At 49.0% G+C, this 21,980-nt stretch overlaps 1 protein-coding gene across 2 annotated transcripts in view; it reads right to left on the reverse strand.

Annotated features, from left to right (window-relative positions):
- The window catches only part of Sptb (spectrin beta, erythrocytic), a 131,168-nt gene that overhangs the window by 44,304 nt on the left and 64,884 nt on the right, over positions 1–21,980 (reverse strand). For both annotated transcript variants that reach the window (XM_028876067.1, XM_037210644.1), the window contains 10 exons: positions 10,564–10,715; positions 8,393–8,566; positions 7,406–7,497; positions 6,730–6,810; positions 6,275–6,390; positions 5,685–5,797; positions 4,406–4,593; positions 2,641–2,758; positions 1,649–1,807; positions 381–683 (listed from right to left, as the gene is read on the reverse strand). In XM_028876067.1, the coding sequence (XP_028731900.1) occupies positions 381–683; positions 1,649–1,807; positions 2,641–2,758; positions 4,406–4,593; positions 5,685–5,797; positions 6,275–6,390; positions 6,730–6,810; positions 7,406–7,497; positions 8,393–8,566; positions 10,564–10,715 (1,496 nt within the window). The remainder of the gene's footprint in view (positions 1–380; positions 684–1,648; positions 1,808–2,640; positions 2,759–4,405; positions 4,594–5,684; positions 5,798–6,274; positions 6,391–6,729; positions 6,811–7,405; positions 7,498–8,392; positions 8,567–10,563; positions 10,716–21,980) is intronic.

The raw sequence follows: 21,980 nt of genomic DNA on the forward strand, positions 1-21,980 counted from the left end.
CATGTTTATTTTTAGAAAGCCCATGGTCAATTTCACGCCTACTTTCACCCAAGACCTCCTGGAGCAGAGGGAGAAATTCAGACTTCGTTGGTTTCCCCTGTGTAGAGGGGTCTGGATTTGAACCAGAGTCAAGCCCCAATTACTTGGAGCTGGATTCTCTGGGTTTTCATTAACACTTAATCTCTTCTAATTCCTCTAGGGTGGAGCTTATGCAACCACTAACCCAAGATTCCTGGGTTATTGGGGGATATTGTGAACATGGGCTAGTGACATCATTGTCCTTTCTCCATTGTGGCTTAGAGATATAACCGGAGGGCAGTTATGTAAAGAAAACACATGCTGACTATCACGGGGTGTGGGACGGGCAGCCTCAGGCCCACCTTGATCTCATCCATCCAGTCGATACTGTGTAGCATGTCCTGGAAGAGCTTCTGCAGGGCCAGGGTGGCCTCCAGCCTCTGGCGCCGGGATCGCAGCAGCTCCTGCAGGTAGCTCCACAGACGGAGGATGTTGTCCTTCCGGGCTATGATGCGCTTCTGGTCATGGTAATTCTCTTTCTCGAGCTCCTGGGCCAGATCCTCCAGGGCCTTTACCCGCTCCTCATAGGCAGCTGTGTCTGTCTCAATGGCTTCATGCTTCTTCTTGGCAGCCTCCACAGCTGCCAGGTCATACCCAAAGTTATCCTGCCCCCGAGGAGGAAAAAACAATCAACAAGCAGACAAAAGAGCAGCTCAGTCAGAGTCCCCTGGGCTCCGAAGCAGCGGGTCCCTGAAGCCCAGCTGCCAGATGGGAACAGCACATTTCTACAAAGCCGTTATCTCTGCCTTCCCCTCCTGCCTGTCTTATCAGAGCAGTTTCCGAATGTCTCACAAGTACCTCTAAACGCCCCCAATTTGACTGTCTGCGCCACACATGCAGGTGAGGCTATGTGTCCATTAGAGTCCTCTGGCGACCTGCTGGTTCTTCTCACCCTGCCTTGAGAGGACCGGTCCATTTCTGGGCAGGCGGGGCAGCTTAGACTAGCATGTCTCATCGATGCAAACAGATGGTTTACCCACACACTATCTGGGGCGCACGTACACTCTCCAATGCTCTTAGAACACTCGCTATCCCCTTAACAGACAGAATTTAATTTGATTCTAAGCTCTAAGTGGGAGGGAACAGATGCTCCGATGGAGAATCAGCCCTGGGGTTCACTGTTAGCCAGTGAAATATGTCCCGGACCTGGAGGCCAAGAAACCAAAGGCACACTCTCATTTAATCCTGCTCCCAGAGAAGAATCATTAATATCAACTCTGACTCCTGGGTCTATTGATGCTACAGCCTACACAAGACACCTTGGGGGGCCGTTCTATTAATGTGAGGCTCTGTTCTAAGATGGAGACTTAATATGGACTGGGGGTGTAACTCAGTGCTGGAATGCTGCTTCTCGTGGTGTAAGGTCCAGGGTTGGACCTCTAATGACAGGTAGGGAGACAGAGAGAAAGAGAGAGACTTAATATATCCTAGGGTTTCTCTTCAGATGTAGGTTTGATCCAACCAAACACTGGCTGCTGCTAAGACTGGCTTGGGCTCCAGTTCCATCGCTATCAGTGGTCCAAAGCGCGTCCCCTCTCCTGCCACCGCACACGTGCGCGCGCCCCCTTACCTGGGTCACCAGGCGCTGGTTCTCACTGAGCCACGTCTCTCTCATGGCAGCCTTTCGGTCGAAGCGCCGTGCTAGCTGCTCCAGTTTCTCCTGCCGAATGAGCTCGCTCCTCAGGGCCAGCTCCCTTTGGTACTCTGCTTCCTCCAGGCTCTCCCAGGCCTGCATGGGCAAAGGAGAATTCTTGGGGAACAGGAAGAATATGTGGGCTTGGGGTTGTCTCTTTCAGCCGATACTGGGTGACTATATGAATCCAGGGAGATCCTGCCACTATGGGGTACGGTGGTAGCAGACTAAAGTTTAGTAACATCCTTTGATTTTTTTTTTTTGTCTGGGCCAGACCAGCCAGGCTTCCCAGTTCCACCTCCCCTAAGCCTGCCTCTGACACTGGCTTAATAATATAATGGTTTCCACCTCTGTAGATGCTCAGCAAATCCTTGTTGACTAAATAGCCACCTCCATTCTGTTAGAACTTCCAGATGGTGCTAAGTCTCCAAACCTCTGAAATGTGACACAGCATTTCCCCTCTGTCATAAGTAATTAACATTCTAGACTCTAAGACAAACTCAAGGTTCGGTAGAGGACAGGCTACCAAAATTGGCCCCAAAGAATGGTTCTGGGTACCTAAAGAGACTTTGAAGGGTAGAAAGTAGAGTCTGAACTCTTTTTTTTGTTTTGTTTTGTTTTTTTGTTTGTTTTGTTTTGTTTTGTTTTCAAGACAGGGTTTCTCTGTGTAACTTTGCACCTTTCCTGGAACTCACTCTGTAGCCCAGGCTGGCCTTGAACTCACAGAGATCCACCTGCCTCTGCCTCCCGAGTGCTGGGATTAAAGGCGAGGTATAGTCTGAACTCTTACAGACACCTTCAAATGACTCTTCCCAAATAGCCAGCATGTAATTAATGCCAAATAAAGTGGCCTGTTCTAGCCTTGCTCAGCGACCACTCCCCACATCCTCCTCAGGAACTCAGACAGGCCATTGACACTGTCACAGTACCCGGTTGATGTCGGACACCAGCTTCCCATCGTGGGGCGTGTACACTTTCTGGTTGTTGGCCCTCATCCTGGATTGGATGGTGAACAGGAGGACTTCCAGATTCCCCTTCTCCTGAAACCTGCGGGGAACAGAATTGGGGATACTGGTATCGAGGTCCCCATAGACACACTGTTCAATACGGAAACCCTGGCATCCCAGACCTTGGAGAGCAAAGCATGTCTCTTAAAAACAAAGAAGGAAAGACACAGACAGGTCTACTCACCTGCCAAGACATCTGTCACTCCCCGGAGAGATCGGGTAAGGGTCTGCATCTTTATAGCTCAATTCAGAGAAGATGCAAAGGCCATCAGAGCATTCATGTGCTTCCATTGGGAAAGCTAGCTCTGGTAACTCCAATAAATACCAAGTTTTACCAGCCCCCACAAAGAAACCCTTCTCTGTCCTACCAATGAAGGCTTTCCAGACCAATTGTTTTTAGTCAATAAAACCTTAGAAGCAGCGTGATTCCCTCAAGAACATAGTGCATGGAGAGCAATTTGACCCCAGTCTCTATAACCCGGATCTCCCAAATCCTACAGGCCAGATGTGTTCAAGGGGCCAGGAAGGGCTGGGGTTTGTGCGTAGAGAGGACAGGGTCCAAGTAACGGTGCACCGTCACACTTCTTCATGTACCAAGACGAGTCTGCCCACCTCGACTCCTGAACACAGCACTGAGGACTCATCTGTGCTCAGGAAGCCTTAGGCCCTGAGTCCTGCTGGTACAGGGAAGAGGCAACACCTTGTTTACTGGGCCTCGTGTTGGTATTGAATTTAGGACTTTAAAAGTGGGTTAGTGTCAGACCAGAAACCAGATCCAGAGTTACAGAACATCCTGGGCTCGGTGTCTCATTTTTATCCTATCTGAGAGACTTGAATGGTAAGTGTGAGATGAGACAGGGAGGAAGAAACAGAAGGCGTCATTGATGAACTAGAAGCTTCTCTTCAGAGGCAGACGAGCAGAGAGCCTGGAATTCCTGAGGCGTATATGCGTGTGTGCATGTTTACATGTGTGCTTATTTGGAAATGCATGCATGTGTGTGCGTGCGTGCGCCTGCACACCTGTGAGCACTCCCACCTGGGTGCGTGTGTTGCGTGGTTGTGAATATTTGTGTGTACACATAGGTGCATGGCCGCATCTGTATGTGCCTGCATTCCTGTGTGTGGGGTTGCGCATGTGCGTGCTTATGTTCATTATACGTGCATGCACACAAGTGTGTGCACGGTTACATGTGCATGTGTGGACGTGTGTGCACGTATGTGGTGGAGTGGGGGCCGAGCTCCAAAGAAGCAGGCTTAGTGCTTTGCCGATGAACAGCAGCAGGTGGAATGGAGAAAGATGGACATACTTGATGCTCACAAGGCCCGACCCAGGGCACTCGGGGGCTGACAACACAGAGGGCATTACCTGAAAAGAAACCCACGGCTCAGGCAACAGACTAAGGAGTTACCCAGCACTGGCTCTCCAAAGAAGCCTGCAACCGCTCCTCTGTTGGCCTTGGGCGTCTAGAAAAGCACTTTCTTTGTCTCTAATCCAAAGTTAACTCATCGATGTCCATAAGCTACGGATGGCATGGAAGTGAGGTGGCCAGGTAAGACACGACGAAGCAGGTGACAGATGTCCAGCCATGGAACTCAAGGATGTGCCTCAGAGAAGGACCCACTCCCCAGCTCTTGACTCTTTCAGCTCCCGAGGACTCACCACCCTCCCGCGTGCCCAGGCCCTTACTTGGGTGGCTTCTCCACAGTGCGGTACGTGCTGAAGGCCTGTAGTTGCTGCTGGACACCGCTCAACGAGTTGGCGAACTTGCGGCTGTTCAGGACGTTAATGGTTTGCTCGATCCAGGTGAGCAGGTCTGAGGCTAGCCCACTGTACTTTTCAATCATCTTCTCGGTCTCGATGGCGTGGTCAATAACCTAGGGAATCGCCCTGTTACTCATTCTCATCAGAAGGGATATGCCACCAACGATGCCACCAACAATGCTACCAAGGAGGTCTACCATCGGTGTGGACCGTCCTGGGGCTCCTGCGGGTCTCGAGGCCTGTTAGTGTTCTAGGTTGGGTTTGTTCCCGAGGACCCCCCACATTGCTAAATGAATGGATGAGAAGTGGGTGACGACCTCTCCTGCGCTGACTGTGCTGAGGTTCAGTGGTACCCCACCCACCTGCCTAAGCCTGCAGGACAGTGGTTCTCAACCTGTGGGTCTCGACCCCCCTGGGGGGTCACATATCAGATATTTACATTACTGCTTCTTATAACAGTAGCAAGATTACAGTCATGAAGTAGCAACAAAATAATTTTATGGTGTGTGGGGGGGTCACCACAACATGAGGAGCTGTATTAACTTGAGGAACTACATCATGAGGTTGCAGCATCAGGAAGGCTAAGAACCACTGCTGTCAAGCAGTAAGCTTGCTGAGCCAGGATGCCAGCCTCTAGGGGTGGGTGTCTTCCTCAGTCACTTTCCACCCTAGGTTTTGAGACAGGCTCTCTTCACCAAACCTGAAGTTGGCTGTTTGGGTCACAACTGTCTGGGTGTGCTTTGTTTATATCAAACTGTTTGTTAGGAATCAAGGGCATCCGGGCAGCCTCCACGACAGGCACACACAGATGGATGGGGCCTGCCTACTCTTGAGGAGCTGAAGAACCAGCAGGGGGAAGAAACCAGGCATGGCACACTCCGCGCCTGGTGTACCGCGGGAGCCCGCGGGGGTCTGAGGTCACCATCAACAGGACAAATTAAGAGCCCGCGGTGCTTCCTGGGGGACGTCTGGGAGACACGGGCTTCCGGGTGGACTGTGGACCCAGACCTGGGGCTGACACCCTTCAGGACACACATGGCCACTCTTTGGAGTCAGCTTGAGGGCTTCCCAGGGGACTTGAGAGGGACCGGGGAGCGTTCTCCATACCAAACTGCAGCTAAGGGCCGTAACACAAAGCTTTTAGGCTGGGCAGGGAGCTCACACTGAGGGCCCGGGGCTGGCAAACCAACAGCTCGATCCATACCTTGCCGACTCGCTTGCCCTCGACCGCCAGCACCTTCATCTTGGAGAAGTAGTGATAAAACGCCACCACGTAGGTGATGATGGATTTCTCGTCTGGGTTTTCCGTGAAGACATCTGTAAGAGGGAGATGGCGCATTCTGAGCACCGGAACTGGGGCCCCGGGCAGCCATGTTTCTAGCAGCTAGCCCCACTTTCTCCAGCATGAGTTTCAATCGTAGGCGCCAAAGGACAACCCAGAGGGCAGGAAATGGAAGAGTAGCTAGGCGCAGTGTGGGAGGCACGCGGGAGGACCTGGAGGAGTTCAAGGACAGCTTCAGCTACGTCGTGAGTTCTAGAAGAAGCAGAAAAACTGAGCAGAGGCCCTTGATTTCAGACAGTGATGAGATCCACATTGGAACCATGAACTCCAAAAGCAGAATGAGGGAGGACCCAGGGCCTCAAGGATCCTCCCCATAAGCCAGGTGTCTGCTGAAAACCCACTTGCCACTGAGGAGCAGAGCAGGGTCCTGACTTAGCCCCAACATCTCCATGCCTGCAGCTTACCAGGCACCTGGACCAGCCCCGGGAGGGAGGAAAGTGGGCGTGGCTCACCCTCGGGGTCAAGGAGTGGGATGATGCCCAGCTGGCGTTCGGCCACATCAAACGCATGCTCCAAGTTATGCCGGGCGTTGGAGTCCTTCAGCTTGTCAAAGTCGATGAGGTCAGGCCTGGGGACAAGGGCTGAACTGTTAGGATGGAGGGGCCGGGGTGGTCCCACATGCAGGACAGCTGCAGCATGAAGTGAGGACGCTAGACAGATGGAGGGAGCTGGAAAGGCAGGCAAGAGAAATGAGACCGGCGAACAGGAGACAGGGGAGCTGTGAGCACCAGGAAGTGGGCAGCAGTATGACCGGAAGTGGAGGGAAAAAGGAGCGCTCGGGGAGGCCAAGGATAAAAGGAGAAGCAGCAGAGGCAACACCCCACCCCCAGCCCAGCCTCTGGTGAAGGGCAAGGTATCAACCCGCCCTCCTCCCGCCCCCGCCCCAGCACCAGGGAGGGCTGCTTACCGGTGTTTGTGTATTAGGGCATTGAAGGCCAGCCCATCCTTCCAGCTGGAGGTGAAGTTGGTGACGTTGACATGGGGGTAGCTGCATTCAACAGAGACATTAGGACTAAGAAACTAATTCTCTCGAGGTCACAAGCATCGGAGCTGAGGGCCCGTATGCCAGGAGAGGGACAGCTCTGTCCCATCTTGAGCTGCTTCAACATAAGAACACACAGCTAAGCACACCCAAAGACACTCCCGTTAACCGTGGCTCCTAACTCAACAGGTTCCACAGTCCGACCACAGTGACTCTGGAAAGTAATCTGGAGTTTCCGAAGAATCACGTCAGAACAGACTTGAATCCGCTGTACCAAAGCTGCTACAGTTCTGGGGGACCGGTATCTAGTGCCCCTTTGGCACCCCTAGGGCAGTGGTTTGGAGAGGGGGCATCAAATGATCCTTTCACAGGGTCACAAATCAGATATCCTGCATAGCCGATATTTACATTACGATTGCTAACAGTAGCAAAATTATGGTTATGGAGTAGCAACAGAAATAATTTTATGGTTGGGGGTCACCACAACATGAGGACCTGTATTGCGGGGTCTCAGCATTAGGAAGGTCGAGAACCACGGCCCTAGGGGAAGCGAGGGGCTAACAGGGAACACAGTAGTGGCCGGTTTCCAGGGCATACACACCCTGCCGTCTTCATCTGGCACCACAAGAGCAGCGCATCCTTGGCTGAGCGTGTCTCGCGACCTTCTTGAGTTTGGACAACGATGTCCTGAATCTGGGAGAGGCAGAAGGAGAAGGAGAAGAGTAACTCGGTGTCTGACTCGATGCCTTCCTGCTTTCCTGGGGTGGGGGGACTCTTTCCCTCTGCCCCTCCATACATCTGCAGCACTCATCCCTAAAACACCCTACACCCTAAAGTCTTGGGTCCTAGTTGACTGTTTTGCCTCCGTCCACCAGAATGGCACCCTGTATCAGAGGGGACAACATCAATCGGATCCCTCTAACAGGAGTTTAAGAACTGACAAAGTGGCCTGGGGCCTTCCTTGAAGGGACAATGGCTCACTGGGTGGTACAACATGAGTGTTGGCTGGTATTGTCAACATGGTTGTCCTGAGTTATGGCCATCAGACCAGTAGAGCATGAAGCATACTTCTGGGTATGTCTGTGAGGGTGTGTCCAAATGTGGTTAACTAAGGGAAGAAGAACCCTGAATGTGGACAGCATCACCTCCTAAGGTGGAGGCTGAGGACCAAGGAGAGAGCCTTGAATTTTAGATGAGCGAACATTTCTAGTTTAAAAAGTATAAAGGGAGGTTTTTTTTTCCTCTGTACTATTTTTGCAATTTCTGAACCATATTATTTCAAACATGAAGAAGGTACACATGAAGGGTGAGAGGCGAAAAAATCCAGTCCTGCAGCAGATTGCAACCTAGCTACAAGTCAACTTCTATTTTCCCCCTCAAAAAGACTATAGCCGGATAGCTGTCCTGAGTGTTAGTGCTTTGGGATGGTACAGGATGTAGGTCCTCCATCCTATGATCACTGTTCCCTAGGGTGGGCTTCCAGCCTCCCTAGATGTACATCAACACGCTCTAGTCAGCATTTTGTAAGCTCTCAGTCCCTTACCAGCTTTGAGAGATCCCCTCGGTTTCTTCTACCCACAGGACCCACCTGGAACCGGAGGATGATGGTCCAGATGAGGCCGAGGACCAGGCGGTGGTTGCCGTCCACGATGTCATGGGAACCCATGTTCTCCAGGTGCACACGCTGCTCCTTGAGGAACTGCAGAGCTTTGTCCACGTTCTCCAGGCAGTGGATGCGCATCTTGCCCTTGGTGGGCCTTGGCTAAGGGACGGGAATGGCCTCGTGGGCATGACGGGACTTCACCGTCACACCAGGAGCGGCTGCAACCTGTATCCGCTGATGCCATCAGCTAGCTCTGCCCTTCATCCTCTTGGTCAAATCCACAGTCACTCCTGACCCTTTTCTTTTTTTACAGGTATTTATTTTCAGCTTTATGTTTATGGGTGTTTTGCCTGCGTATATACATCAGCACACCATGTGCATGCAGTGGCCACAGAGGCCAGAAGAGGGCGTTGGATACCCCGGAACTGGAGTTAGAGGCTGCCATGTGGGTACTGGGAACGGAAACTAGGTCCTCTGAAAGAGGAGCCAGTGCTTAACGGGCTGGGCACTCGCTCCAGCACCTCCTTCCTGTTAGCAGAATCCAGAAGGTTCAGAAGCACCCAACCAGGCTTGACAGGAGCCCTTCTGGGTCTGACCCAGCCTTCCGAGTGGGCGCTGAACGACAATCAAACTCAACAGCACGACAGACAGCGAACGGAGTACTTGCTGTGTACCAGGCACACTTCTAAGAACTACTCATCGTAGTCAGCAGTAAGAATGGATTTTTAGATGGGTGATTGTAGTGGGTAGCCATTCCAGCTTGGATCTGGAAGTTCCAACCCCCACTGAGACTCTGGCAACTGTCACGCCTACGAGGCGGGGCCAGGGGAGGCGCCCGGAGACCCGAGAGCTGGATGGGCCAGCGCTCTCTCTGTGCGCTCTCTCTGTGCCAGGACACTGAATGGTGGAGGTGGACTGAGCAGAGCTCCAGAGAACACCGCTGGACTGTGATACACCTTCCCCAGACCCCACGACCTACCTATCCCTTAATTTGTAAGTTATGCCATTAAATAAATATCCTTTTAACTACGTGGAGTGGCCTTAATAATTTCACCAATAGGTGATGGACATTGTCCCCACTCCCACCAAATCTTCTTCCTCCCCAGAATACCCCAGCCAGCACCCAAGGGGATGATTATGATTATGAATGCTAGTATGTGGGTATGTATGCATGTGTGTGCAGATATGTAGGGGTGTGTGTGTGTGTGTGTGTGTGTGTGTGTGTGTGTGTGTGTGTGTGTGCACATGGAGGCCTGGGGACAGCCTTGGGTACCATTCTTCAGTCACTGCTCACCATTTTGCTTTGTTTTGTTGAGACAGTCTCTCACAGATCTGGAACTTGCCAAGTCGGCTGGACTGGCTGGCCAGGGAGTCCCAGGGATTTCCCTGTATCCACCTCCCCAGTGCTGGGATTGCAAAAGCACACATACCCCTAAGCCCAGCTTTCCTGCATGCATTCTGAGGGTCAGACTCAGGGCCTCAAGCACTGTACCCTATCTCTCCTAACTATCTTTTGAAGGGATCCTGGGGCAACTCCTTCAAGTGTGGGCTAAGGAGGCAAGAACTGCAGCCTGGAATTGAAAAGGTAGAAGAACACGGTGCCTTTTCACTCAGACCCTGAAGCGCTTGCTCCCAATACCTCGTTCTATACATGGAGGGAGCAGAGGCAAAGAAGATCCTAAGGTCACCAAGGGAGTGACGAAGCAAAGCAAACACCCCCACCTACTACAGTGCTGGGCAGGGACAGCCAAGGGGCCCCCTAACAGGTGTCCACCTGGACCTGCGGCAAAGTACACAGCAACCTTCCTTCCATACTTTCCCCTTGGTTCCAAGAGGAATGCAAATTTTTCCAACAGCTCGCACATCTAGGCCCATGCATCCCAGCTCCGGATTGCCCAGGCCCCAGGGAGAATGGCAAAGCTCTGCAGAGCTTCTGGGAGGAGCATGAAGGGGTGGGTGTGGCCAAAAGGGGCGAGGCAGTCTGAGGAGAAGCCAGAGAACTCAGTCAGCCACACAGACCCTTGACTTTGTAAGGATGGAACCTCGAAGAGGAAACGGAGAAACCCTGGCAGTTCGAGGGAACCCTCTGCACTCGGGCAAATGCCTTTCCTGAAGAGGGGTTGATGGCATCAGCCACAGGCTGGGAGGGGCCTTACCAGCATCTCTCCGGAGAGCACCTCCAACAGCTTGATGAGCATGCGTCCATCCCGCAGGTCCTTGTAGAGATCGCTGATGCGGCAGGATACTCGGGCCAGGTGGGAGTTGACCCATTTCGTAAAGGTCTTCTTCTGAACAACTTCCCGCTCATCTGGGCGAGAAGAAGAGCCTTGGGTGAGCTGTCCGGAGTCAGGAGGGTTGGCGTGCCATGGAGCCGAAGGGCTTTACTCTAATTCTAGGGTCATTCTTGCCCGGCAGAGGAGGCTGTTGCATCCATTCCTCCTCATTTCTGGGAGTACATGCCAACCTTGGCAACATGGGAGCATCAGAACTGAGGTAGTGGAGCAGTCACCACCACCGGTACCTTCACCATCTCTACCACCACCACCACCACCACCACCACCACCACCACCACCACCACCACACCACCACCACCACCACCACACCACCACCACCTCCACCATACCACCACCACCACCACCTCCACCACCTCCACCACCACCACCACCACCACCACCTCCACCACCACCTCTTCCACCACCTCCACCACCTCCACCTCCACCACCACCTCCACCACCACCACCACCACACCACCACCACCACCACCACCACCACCACCACCACCACCACCACCATAGCACCATCTATGCACTGTAGCAAGACACCCCGATTCAGCCTCCTGTTTTCTGATGTCAGGCAGAATATTCTGCACTATTGTACCACTGAATTCAGATTTTAATACCAGCTCTATCCATCTCTCAATCCATCCATCATCCCCTTTTCCCCACCTCCACCCAGCCACCCACTCCCTCTGCCTAGAATGCTCTTAGCATTTTCCTCCACGCCCTTCACTTAATTCATATTCATCCCTTAAAATCAGGGCAAATGGACTTCTCAGGAGGGCTTTTCTCGACTCCCTCTCTGGGCTCCTCATGTGTGCTGTGATTCCTGAATTCTCACTGGGAAGGATTAGTTGAATATATGTCTTTCCTACAAGACTGGCTCATGGGGCCCATAGTCGTCTGTCTCAATGGCCTCTCCATTCTCAGGCCTGGAGCTTGATGCCCGGTAGGCACTCTGGAGCTGTATCATGGGAGACCAGTGAAGCATTTATCCAGTTCTGTTATGTGGCAGGCCTGTGCCAGGCCTAATGATACGTTGTATACTCTCAAGCAGCCAATTCCTGCTATGTAGAAAACAACAATAAGAATTGAGACATGCAGACCTCCGATCCACAGGAGGTCAAAGGCTGTGAACGAAGGCTTGGGCTGGAAGCTGTCCGTCGCATACGTCACCATCTCACCCCCAGAATGACAGACAAGGGATCCTGACTTTCAGCCCTGGGATGGTGACAAGGTACCTCCACGCTAAATCCGCAAACCAAGCCCCCAGCCCATGTTAAACTAGTCAGATGAGTATCGACTAGCACCTCTGGGCAAGTAAACACTGCTGAGGCATCCGAGCCTGGGACAGAGAGGAGAGACTGGACAGCATGAATAAAGGGGAAAGAATGGCAGAGAGGAACAGCAGGGGGGGGGGGGAGGATCATACACCAGAAGCGTCGGGAGAGAGGACAGTGTGATTCTGAGAACAGTGTATGACTCTGGGCTCCTGAGCACTTGCGTTTGAAGATCCAGGGCAGGAGCTGACCTTGTAGTACGTCTGGGCCTGCAGGACCCGCAGGATCCCTGGGCAGAGTGTGTGTGAGTGAGTCACAGTCAGGGCAGACACAGGGCTCCCCAGGCAGGAGGGAATGTCAATACTGGGAGAGGAGGCTAGATGTGCGCTCAACTGAGTCCAGACTTGATACAACATAAAGGGGAGCTGAGCCGGTGCTACCACCCCCCCCCCCCCCCCCCCCCCCCCGTACGATGCTGATGCCGGCAGCTCCCGAGGCTCACAGCATCAGATTCCTTCCTAGTGTTAACAACTCAGTCTCTCCAGTCATCTGTTCATCCGTTCAGCAAATGCTTACTGTACAACCATAAGGTGTTCAGCATTGAGTGGAGGTCGTAGGGAACACAAGGACAAGCCAGAGGGTTCCTATCCTGAGCAGACAGACTCTAGGAGAATTATGATGGGTGTGAGAGCCACACATAAACACTTCTAAGGCAGCCACTTAAATGAGCCTTTCCACGAAGTGGAGGAGAACTGTGTTGATTTTAAATAAATGTAAAACTTCAGTGGCGTTCACTCATTCCGGGCCTCTGGGCCAAGGAAATCCCCGACGTACCCTTCCGTCAACAGCAGATTAAAACGTTTTCTTGATTTCAAGGGCTGCTTTAGCAAAAAATGTAAGTCAAGTTTTGATGGTATGCTGGACAGAATGCATGGTATTTATTCTGAGGTATGCGGGGGTTTAGCAGAGCCAACTACAGCCACCTCTACCCCCACCCCAAGGCCTTCCCTAGACCTGTTCCTTAAGTCAGAGGTGAAACCTCCAATGAAGGGACTGGAGGTCTCGGCCACTGCAGAGGTGAGTGCTCTCGAAAGCTAACGCCCACTTTTTGTTTCCTACTTATCCTGCTCATAAAAATCCAAAGGTTTTGACAGGTGATCTTTAATCCCAGTACTCAGGAGGCAGAGACAGGCAGATCTCTGCAAGTTCAAGGCCAGCCTGGTCTAGTTCCAGGACAGCCAGGGCTATACAGAGAAACCCTGTCTACAAAACAACAACAACAACAACAAAACCCCCAAATAATCCAAAGATATTACTACATGGTGCTAACCCCTGTTTATTTGCACCTGGCAAAGAATAAGGACATGTTTCTAGCTAGGGACACAGGCTCTAACTCCAGGCTGCTGGGCTGGCGTAAATACTGGCACAGAAGTCTCCGAAAGCACCCTGAACCCTCCTCAGTTTTCAATACACGATGATGCTGGAGTTGCAGGCTTGGAATGCAGCAGATGGCCTCTCGGCTGCCTTAATTTAAGGGGAGAAGATTATGCAGAATCCCTAGCACCGTGGAAACACTTTGCAGTGTTGAGACACAGGAAAGATTCCGAGGCTAATGATGATCGAGAGCGGAGTAAGGGCCCAGGGGTGGGGATTAATTTCCATTAGCTGTTCACTGGGCTCCGCATATCTACGTGCTCAGCACATTCCTCCCTCAAGACCTAGACGCTCCTCCTCGGGAGCCCTCTGAGTGCAGGAGAGGCCAGTGGCCCTGAGCCAGCTGCACCGGGAACCATGGCAGTATGAACAGGAAGAGAGGGGGCTGTGTATGAGGCCTGCTGTTCACAAGAGACCCAACCATCTTAACATCGGAAGAAGAAGAAAGCTTCAGTGAGGCCCTGGAGGAGCTAGTGCTTATTTCTAGAGCCCTGACCTTGCCCATGCAGGAATGGGGAGCATGGTGAGAGGGGGTGGGTGGCGGGGGAGGAGGTGAGAGGTTGGGGTAGGGGGGTGGGGGGGAAATAGGGAGGGGAGGAGAACATGGAAGTTGTGATAGTTTGAATATAATTGGCTCCCCATAAGCTAACAGGGAGTGGTACTGTTAGGAGGTGTGGCTTTGCTGGAGTGGGTATGGCCTTGTTGGAGGAAGTGGGGGTGGGTTTTGAGGTCTCATATACGCTCAAGCCACGTCCAGTGTCTCAGTTCAGTTCCTGTTGCCTGTACAAGATGCAGAAGAACTCTCAGCTACCTCTCCAGCACCATGCTCCACTATGAATGATAATGGACTGAATCTCTGAACTGCAAGCCACCCAACTAAATGTTTTCCTTTGTAAGAGTTGCCATGGTCACCACCAGGATGGTGGTGGTGCACTCCTTTAATCCCAGCACTCAGGGAGGCAGAGGCAGGCGGATCTCTGTGAGTTCGAGGCCAGCCTGGTCTACAGAGTGAGTTCCAGGACAGCCAGAGCTACACAGAGAAACCCTGTCTCGAAAAACAAACAACAAACAAAAAGAGTTGCCATGGTCACATAGACTCTTCACAGCAATAGAAACCTTAACTATGACAGACGGGTTCATGCCTCTGCAGCTTTAAAACATGGCCTCTCCGCTCTCCTCTGCTCCTCTTCCTTCCTTCCTCCCCCTCGAGCTGGGGCCACACTCATTCCCAACTCCCTGCAAAAGTTTATCCTGACGTCACATATACCCACGGTGCTGAGACCCTCACACAGCGACCCACTGACAGGTAAGGCTGTATATGAAAAGTGCCGGCACCCAGAAGGTATCATCCATCCATCCGCCACCGTCACTAGATCCAAGCTGTCCCAGAGGCTGCTGAGATAGGAGACAAATGGCTCACACTCCCTCAGTAAGGATCTGGTTCAAGAGACACAAACTCACTAACAGCTTGTTTTGAGGCCACGTAAGAAATAAAGTGTATTTTCTCGAGACTGTGGTGGCCAATCACGGATATCAACTTGACTACATCTGGCATCACCTAAAACCTGAGCGGCTGGGCATGGCTGGGAGGGACTGTCTTGACTGGCCCATTTGAGGTTAGGTGAGCTGCTCTAAATCTGGGCCACACCTTCTGTTGGCAGCCGCCAAAGGACACAGAGGAAGGGAGCTTTTGCCTTCTTCCTGCTTGCCCTCACGCTCCCTGGCAAATTAATCATAATCTGTTCTGCTGGTGAGGCATTACTGTGTCGGTATTAGGAAGTACTTCAGGATTCCAATGTAGATGGAAGCTCTCTAGGAATCCTCCAAGACTCAAGCACCAGATTAGAACTGCTGACCTTCGGTCCATGGGCTGAACAGCTACTCAACTGTTAGCCTTCTGTTAGGAAACCGCCACTGTTGGACCACCCAGACAAACTTCAGCCTATAAGCCACTCTTATAAATGGCATGTCAGCCTGCACACACACACACACACACACACACACACACACAATTCTATCAGATATGTTCCTTTATGGCAACAGTTCTCAACCTGTGGGGTGTGACCCCCAGGCGTCGCTAAAAGACCATCTGCATATCAGATATTTATATAATGATTCATAACAGTAGCCAAATTACCATTATGAAGTAGCAGCGAAAATAATTGTGTAGTTGGGGTCCCCACAACATGAGGAACTGTATTAAGGGGTTGCAGCATTAGGAAGGTTGCGAACCACTGGCTTAGAGATTTAGAGAACCCTGACTAATACAAATGCACACGCTACACAAAGCAACGCTGGATTGGTTTCCAGATGAATAGCACCTACAATAGATGCTCATGGAGTCAATGTGAAGAGAGGTCATTTTGACAACTGGAATTGACAAAAAGGTCCTCATGAAGAAAAGCACTTTGGAAGGGCAAGAGGGAGACGGAATGAGCCCAAACAGACAGGTGTGGAAGGTTGTTCACAGGCCACCCAACAGCTGCAGGTGAGGAGAGTATGTCTAGAAGACAGGCTTGAAGACGGACATGGAAATCTCTGGAGTGAGAGGCTTAGAAATACAGACCTTAGTTTGTGGAGTTGGCTCCACAGTTAAGAGCACTGGCTGCTCTTCCAGAGGACCCGGGTTCAATTCCTAGCACCCACATGACAGCTCACAGCAGCCTGTAACTTCAGTTCTAATGAATCTGGCACCCTCACACCTGCATACATGCGGGCGGAACACCAATACACATAAAAAACGAACAAAACTTTAAAAGAAAGAAAGAAAGAGAAAGAAAGAAAGAAAGAAAGAAAGAAAGAAAGAAAGAAAGAAAGAAAGAAAGAAAGAAAGAAGGAAAGAAGGAAAGAAGGAAAAAGACTAAAAGGTCCTGAGTTCAATTCCCAGCTATCCAGAAGGCAGGGACAAGGGTTAGGGCAGAAGTGGGAATGGGAAGAAATATTTTAACGCTTAATTTAACTCTAGAGAGAAAAAGAACTAGGGAAGGTATGGCAGAGTCATCCCAAAATATTAATTTGCAAGGCCTCTAATGATAATAAAGAGACAAAATGGTTCGTGCTACATCTTAAAATAAGTATTTAAAATAAAATCTACATAGAGACAACCTTAAAAGATTCCTGAGGCCTACAAAAGAAATTTTGAGCAAATGGACCACATAAACTTCAAGTGTAACCTTATGATAAAACTGTGCCCTATTATCATATGAAAGGTGGACACAGCGATGAAGAAGAAACAGTCCTGGCTACGTATAGGCATTTGACATCTCATAAAAGCACATTTCAAATACGTAGGAAGAAGAGAAAAGGATTATTCAGTAAAAGCTTTTGCAAAAGGAGATGACCACTCGGGAAAAATGAAATCTATACTTCATATTTCAGGAAGATTTTTAAAAAATCAAATTCACTTGAATTTTTTTATCCAATTTTTGACCCAAATTTAGTTGAATAAAAAACTAGAATGTACAAAATGAAACTATAAAAATATAATAATCAATGATGGTAGACTAGTTGTTTAAAATAAGGCTAACTGAGGGTTAGTATGACATCAAATCCAAAAGCCAAAAAATGAAGGATTGAAAGCTCAAATGTATTAAAAATTTGTATGTTTTTTTTTGGGGGGGGGGACACTATGAGCAAGGCAAACTAATGAGGAGAAATCCCACTGATTCTATCACAGAGATTAATCTGCTTAATATGTGAAAAAAATACTGCTATAGTTTGGACCTGGAATGCTCCCCAAATGTCCATGTAATAGAAGTTCGATCTGGTCCACAACTGGCTGCTTCAGGAAGGCAGTGGAAACTTTAAGATGTGAGGCACAGCAGGAGGTCTTCAGGTGACTGGGGCCTGTGGTGGACTGAATGAGGATGGCCCCCATATTTGAATTCTTGGTCCCCAGTTGGTGACTATTTGGAAAGATGCTGGTGACTATTTGGAATGTTTAAGAAGGGTGGCCTTGCTGGAGGAGGTGTGTCACAGGGACCAGGCTTTGAGGTTTCAAAAGCCCACAGCATTCCCGGTGAGCTCTCTCTGCAGCCCACCTGAGGATGAGGATGCAAGCGCTCAGCTCCTGCTCCAGCACCACGCCCCCCCCACCTGTCCTCCACCGTGCTCCCTGCCATGATGGTCACGGACTCTACCCTTCCCAAAATCTTTCTTCTATAAGTTGCCTTGGTTCAGTGTCTTATCACAGCAACAGAAACACAACTAAGCCAGGACAGGTTCTCAGAAAGCTACAGGACCCGATGCTCTGCCCCCATCCTGGTTCCTCCCACCTTCTTGTGTGCGCACCTATATCTTGTGAGGTCAGCAGCTCCAACCTTCTCTGTGTTTCCACTGTGACATGTCACTTCACTGAAGGCATGCAGTCTACACATTCAAAAACTGAGCCAAAATAGACCTCATCTCCTCAGAAGTTGACTAACTTGGGAGTTTGTTATAGCAAGAGAACCTGGCCAGCACAACTGTCCATAAGTTAAAAGGAAAATGATTAACACACTGAACAAAGAGTTAACAGAAAATATATATATATATATATATATATATATATATATATATATATCTTCCAAATATACAAAAAGCTATCCCGTGATGCCTGTAGAAGCACACATTAAAAGCACATATGTCATCGATGCGAAGGTTTGGCTCAGCAGTTCATAGCACTTGCTGCTCTGGAAGGAGACCTGAATTGGTTCCCAGCACCTCTCTGGTGGCCCACAAACTTCAACTCGGGTTCCAGGGAGTCCAGTGCTCTCGTCAGACCTCCGTGGGCACCAGGCACACATGTAGTGCACAAGCACACAGGCAGGCAAAACATTTATAAACATTAAATCTAGAAATAAATGAAAACACGCACAACTACACCCAAATATAACAACGAACGGTTCTTCTTGGAAAAGGTAATCATGAGACAACTGGGAAAACATTTCTCTCAGATTTAATTACCAGGGAATTGTTGCTAATTGTGTCGGGTATAAGAGTGGTGTAATGTTTAAGTGGAAAATGTTCTTGTTTTTCAGAGACACAGACAAAGGAAATTGGGGTAAACTCTCATGAGAGCCTTTAATTTACTTCAGAATAATTCAGCCCCCAACACACAGGCATATCGATAACACTAAATTTGGATGGTGGATTATTTTCTCTCCACGTCTGATATTTTCATGTTTGGAATTTCTCAGACTAGAAGTAAAAAAGCCAAAGGGAGGTCCATGAAGACACGGATGCTTTACTCATCAGATGACACGGGAAGTGTGACGAATGTGGAGAACACAGCATTCACAGGTTACTGGAAAGAGTTTAACCTGGCCGGCCTCTGTGAAAGGCACTTTGGCAAGGATGATCTCAAACACACATACTTTCCCTGGTGATTCCATTTCTAGGAATTTACCCTACAGGCACATTCATGTACAGCATCAAGTAGGTTCAGGGTTATTCACTGTAGTTTTACAAATAGTTAAAGATTAGAAATAACCTAAATACATACAATTGGGGGACTTGTTACATTAAGATTAGATGTTCTTACAATGGAAAATTATTTAACTGCCAATATAATGAAGAGACTTGGTATTAATATAAAATAATTTCAAGATACATTGGGTGAAAATGTGTAGAGTTGTGCAAAATCTTTTTTAAAAAGCTATGAAAAACCAATATAGACTATATGTTTAAATATGCAGAAAATATACTGGGAGAGATACATAAGATGTGGTTAACTCTGTGGCCGAACTATTTATTCCTCCTATGCCCATAAAACTCCTTGAGTACTTTATACCTCTTGCCATTTTCTCTGTTTGAAATGTCTCCAAACAAAGGATGGTGAGCTAGGGATGGAGTCCAGGGGGAGACCTTGCCTGACGTACAGGAGCCCCAAGATTTAGTCTCTAGTTCCAAAACAAACAAACATACAAAAAGAAGAGAATGGCAGCCCACAAAGCAACGATGGGATAATTTGATATTTTGGTTACATTAATGAGGATATCAAGAAGGCTATATAAGAAGTTTCAATGACAAGAAAGGGTAAGATATATTTTAAGGAAAAATTCAGGCTCTCAAGCTATATGCATAATATGACTTTATAAATAAAAAAAAATAAAGGTGGGTACTAAGACTATGGGTGGTATTTGTTTTCTTAGTTGGCCATATAAATAGTTTCTACAATGACAAAAAAAAGCTAAAAAAAAAAAAAAGCAAATTTCTGCTATGAGCATATATTACTTTTTTAAAGGTACATTGGTGTTTTGCCTATATGTATGTCTGTGTGAGAGAGTCTGATCCCTTGGAACAGGGGCTACAGACAGTTGTGAGCTGCTGCCGTGTGGGTACTAGGAATTGAACCTGGGTTCTCTAGAAGAACAGCCAGTGCGCTTAACCACTGGGCCATCTCTCCAGCCCCCAAGCATATATTACTTTAAATAATAAGAAACAACAGATGTCACAGAGAATAGGGTAAAAGTTCATAAACCCCCGATGAATAAACGCTAAAAATTTAAAAAGAGCAGCCTTTTGAAGGAGTCTGCATTTTAACCAGTTCAGAGACAACATGAGCCAGAAAGACAAGTGGGATCAGAGGCCCCTGAGAAGCAGATGATAGACTGTGAGAAGGCTGTGATTGGCCCGTGAGAGACAAGAGAGGCCTGTGATTGGCTCATTGAGCATGCACCTTCACTCCTGGAAGCCAAGGCTGAGGCAACCAGTGAGTCACGCTTTTCACTCCCATGAACTTGGGACTAGCCTCGGAGACACAGAAGCCAATCCTCTGTACATCGAGGATTGGAAGCAGACCCTCGGGGACACATCATAAATGGTGTTGGTGGCATCCATTCTATTCTTGTTTAACTCTTAGGGAAGGAATTTCCCTTTCTACCAGGTCACTTCCAGTATACCCTGCCCTGAAGGATTCACAGTCTAGCTAGAGCTGATCCCTAACAGGAGCTTTAGGACGTGACTGCAAACCTGGAGACACAAAATGTCAGAATAAAGCACACAGAAATGGTAAGAGTTGAACACAATAAGGTCGGCTAACTAGCTTGGAGTAAACTCATGTAAAGGAAGACGAGAAAGCCATCAAAGCTGTGGTTCTCAACCTCTGGTTCGCAACTCCTTTGGTGGGTCAAACAACCCTTTCACGGGGGTCGCATATCAGATATTTACATAACAATACACAACAGCAGCAAAATCACAGTTAGGAAGCAGTAACTAAAATAATTTTGTGGTTGGGAGTCATCACAATATTAGGAGTTGTACTAAAGGGTCGCAGCATTAGGAAGGTTGAGAATCATTGCATTAAAGTGATAATCTGCATATTTGCTAGTGAGAATTGATAATAGTGTGTTTAGTAAAAAAGATTTAGAATTGTAGGTAACATTCTTATACCTATATAACCATGTATCTACAGGCATGAACATAGCTTTATGAGACCTTAGCAATGTCTTTAGTTCTTTATTTTTTATCTTTTCTATGCTAAAATATTCTGATTATAAAGTGCTTAAAAGAAGTAAAAGTAATTGTCCTGAAGTTCTCTGTCACAGCAAAAGAAACCAGTGTATCATAAATCAGTTTCAACCAAAACATTTTTATCTTTGAAGACGAGCTTTGATCTGAGGGTTGAAGATCCCTTGACAATGAAAAAAAAAAGGGGGGGGGGATCCTGTTCAAAGCTCCTTGGGTGGACGTGTGTGTGTGCATGTGTGCATCGTGCATGCATGTGCTGGAGGGTGTGTGCGCATGTGTATGTGCATGTGCGTGTGCGAGTGCGAGTGCGTGTGCGTGTGCGTGTGCGTGTGTGTGTGTGATGGCTATACTTGGTTGCAACTTGACTACATTTGCAATTAACTAAAACCCAAATGGTGGGCACACCTGTGAGGGCTTTTTCCTTAATTAATTCATTGGAAGTGGGAAAATTCTCAAAAATCCACTTCTAATCTGGTTCTTTGAGGTGGAAGGTCCACCTTTAATCCAGATCTTTTGGGGTGGGGAGATCCACCTTTAATCCAAATCTTTTGGGGTGGGGAGATCCACCTTTAATCTGGGCCACACCTTCTACTGGTCACCCATATAAAGACACGGGAGAAGGAAGCTGGCTCTTTGCCTGCTTGCTCTCATGCTCACTGGCAAGCCCCTTCCTCCACTGGCATTAGAGCCTGACTCTTTGGGGTTGTGGTGTACACTGACGACCAGCTGAGACATCGAGCCTCACGGACTGAACAACTCCTGGATTCTTGGACCTTCCGTTGGTAGACACCATTGTTGGGCTAGTTGGACCACAGCCTGTAAACCATTCTAATAAATGCCCTTTATATACAGAAATTCATTCAATAAGTTCTGTTCCTCTAAAGGAACCCGAATAATCCATGGGGCAACTGTCAGATCCAAAGAAATCCAGGACAAATGGCTAACTGTGGTGCTTATTAGAACACCAACGTGCATGCCAGGTTCTCTCAGTACTGCAAGTGCCTGTTTGAGTCCACGCTGGCATCCTGGCTCCTCACACCCCGCCCCCTACCCTAAACTTCTCCAGCCTGTGGCCTTCCCTTCCCCCAGCTTCTCATTCCTATATATTCCTGTCATTTCGGCCATGCGCCCTCT

This window comes from Peromyscus leucopus, chromosome 14, assembly GCF_004664715.2.
Source record: "Peromyscus leucopus breed LL Stock chromosome 14, UCI_PerLeu_2.1, whole genome shotgun sequence".
NCBI classification, from domain to species: domain Eukaryota; kingdom Metazoa; phylum Chordata; class Mammalia; order Rodentia; family Cricetidae; genus Peromyscus; species Peromyscus leucopus.